This window comes from Myotis davidii, unplaced genomic scaffold, assembly GCF_000327345.1.
Source record: "Myotis davidii unplaced genomic scaffold, ASM32734v1 scaffold243, whole genome shotgun sequence".
Taxonomy (NCBI): domain Eukaryota; kingdom Metazoa; phylum Chordata; class Mammalia; order Chiroptera; family Vespertilionidae; genus Myotis; species Myotis davidii.
Window position 1 is genome coordinate 1,846,429 of NW_006295183.1, and position 1,554 is coordinate 1,847,982.

The following is a 1,554-nucleotide window of genomic DNA, read 5'->3' on the forward strand; positions in this document are numbered from 1 at the left end:
TCTGGGCACATCTGTCCCCACTTCCCAGGCAAAACTAGAGGCGTGTCAGTGCGTCTCCAATTGGGGTCACGCCCCTCCAGGCCCCCTCTGGAAGGTGGCCCTCACCCCCTGGTCTGTCACACGTGATCGTCCGTGTCCCTCCAGGATGCATTCACAGTTGCTTCACAGTTCAGCCAGCCACTTCCCTGACGCAGGCTGCGGCTCAGCGCTCAGTGCAGGACAGAAACTGGTGTGGCAGGCGGATGAGGGCCCCTGAGGACCCCAGTGGATAGCTGCCACGGCCCCTTCCTCTCTCTTCAGGGGCCTCGGAGTGGGAGGGGGCGGGGAGGATGTGAGGAAGTTGAAGCCGGGCAGGTGGCATGGATGGCCCTGGGCTCCCTTGGGACTGGGCTGCGGGCAGGGTCACCCACAGGTCATCCTGTCCTGCCCTTTGCCTCCAGGGAGACAGGTGCGAGGGCCTCCCCAGCCTCGCTGGGGGGTTTAGGGACCTTTGGGGAACACCTGTCCCTGGTAGCTGGGCATCAGCTCTTTGAGGAGCTAGGGAAAACGGCTCTGCATTGGACGTGTGGTCCTGGTGACCGGGTTATGTGGCTGTCCGAGCCCAGGCACCGCTAGCTTGGATTTTCCAGCATTTCGGGCGTAGCCACCACGGGAACAGGTTCCTGGACATTTCAGGGACCTGGAGTTTGCTACCCAGGGTGGAGAGGTCTCTGGGACCCACAAGGAAGGGCTGCTGGGCCTGGGGGGTCCGTGCTGTCATCCCAGGTCAGGCCTGGTGTCCAGCTGGCTGGGGCCGCAATGGTTTGGGTCCCCAGGCCCAGGGGCACCCGCCCCTAATACAGCAGCTCCTCTGGGGAGTCTGTGCTGTACAGCTCGGCCAGCATCTTGAACCTGGGCCCCCAGTCGTTGAGGAAGTCGTAGTCGATGTCGGAGTCGGACGAGCCGGTGCCCAGGGAGCTGAGGGACTCGGCGATGGACTCAGAGCCCTCGTAGTCGAACAGGTGCAGCGTGTCGTAGGGCAGGCCGCTGCTGTCCTGGTCCGCCTCGTCCTTCTTCACCTCGATCACCGCGGCCATGTCCCCCAGCTCCCCGGGCTTGGGCGGCGGCAGGTGCCGCGGCTGCTCGTGGTGTCCATCTCGCCGCCGCCCTCCTCGTCGTAGGACACCAGCTGCTCGTGGATCTCGGGGACGCTCTTGCCGTGGGCCCGGTCCTGCTTCCGGAGCCGCCGCCGCAGGAAGAGGAGCACCATGATCACTGCCGGCGAGAGAGCCGTGGGTTAGGGCTGGCCCGGCCCTCACCCGCGCCCCCTCTCTTCCCGGGGAATTCCTGCAACTCAGGGATACCCTGGCCCCACACAGGTGTGCGTGGGTCCAGACACCTGGTGGGTCTCGGCCCCACCCTGCCCCCATGTGGTCCTGACTGGTCGTCAGCGCCCCTGGTGGGGGGTGGGAAGGGAGAGGTACCCATTGGGCTTCCCTCACGTTCATTCTCTCCTCCAGTGTCAGCCTCATCTGCCCGCATCCTCGTTTCCTCCTCACACCACTGTGGCAAACA

The 1,554-nt window shown here is 65.1% G+C and overlaps 1 protein-coding gene across 1 annotated transcript in view; it reads right to left on the reverse strand.

Moving 5' to 3' along the window:
• Positions 1–6: 6 nt before the first annotated feature.
• CDH5 (cadherin 5) overlaps positions 7–1,554 on the reverse strand; it is a 22,486-nt gene continuing 20,938 nt past the window's right edge. The window contains 2 exon segments of the mRNA XM_006769824.2: positions 7–1,094; positions 1,097–1,254. Coding sequence (XP_006769887.2) covers positions 834–1,094; positions 1,097–1,254 — 419 coding nt within the window. The 3' untranslated portion in view covers positions 7–833.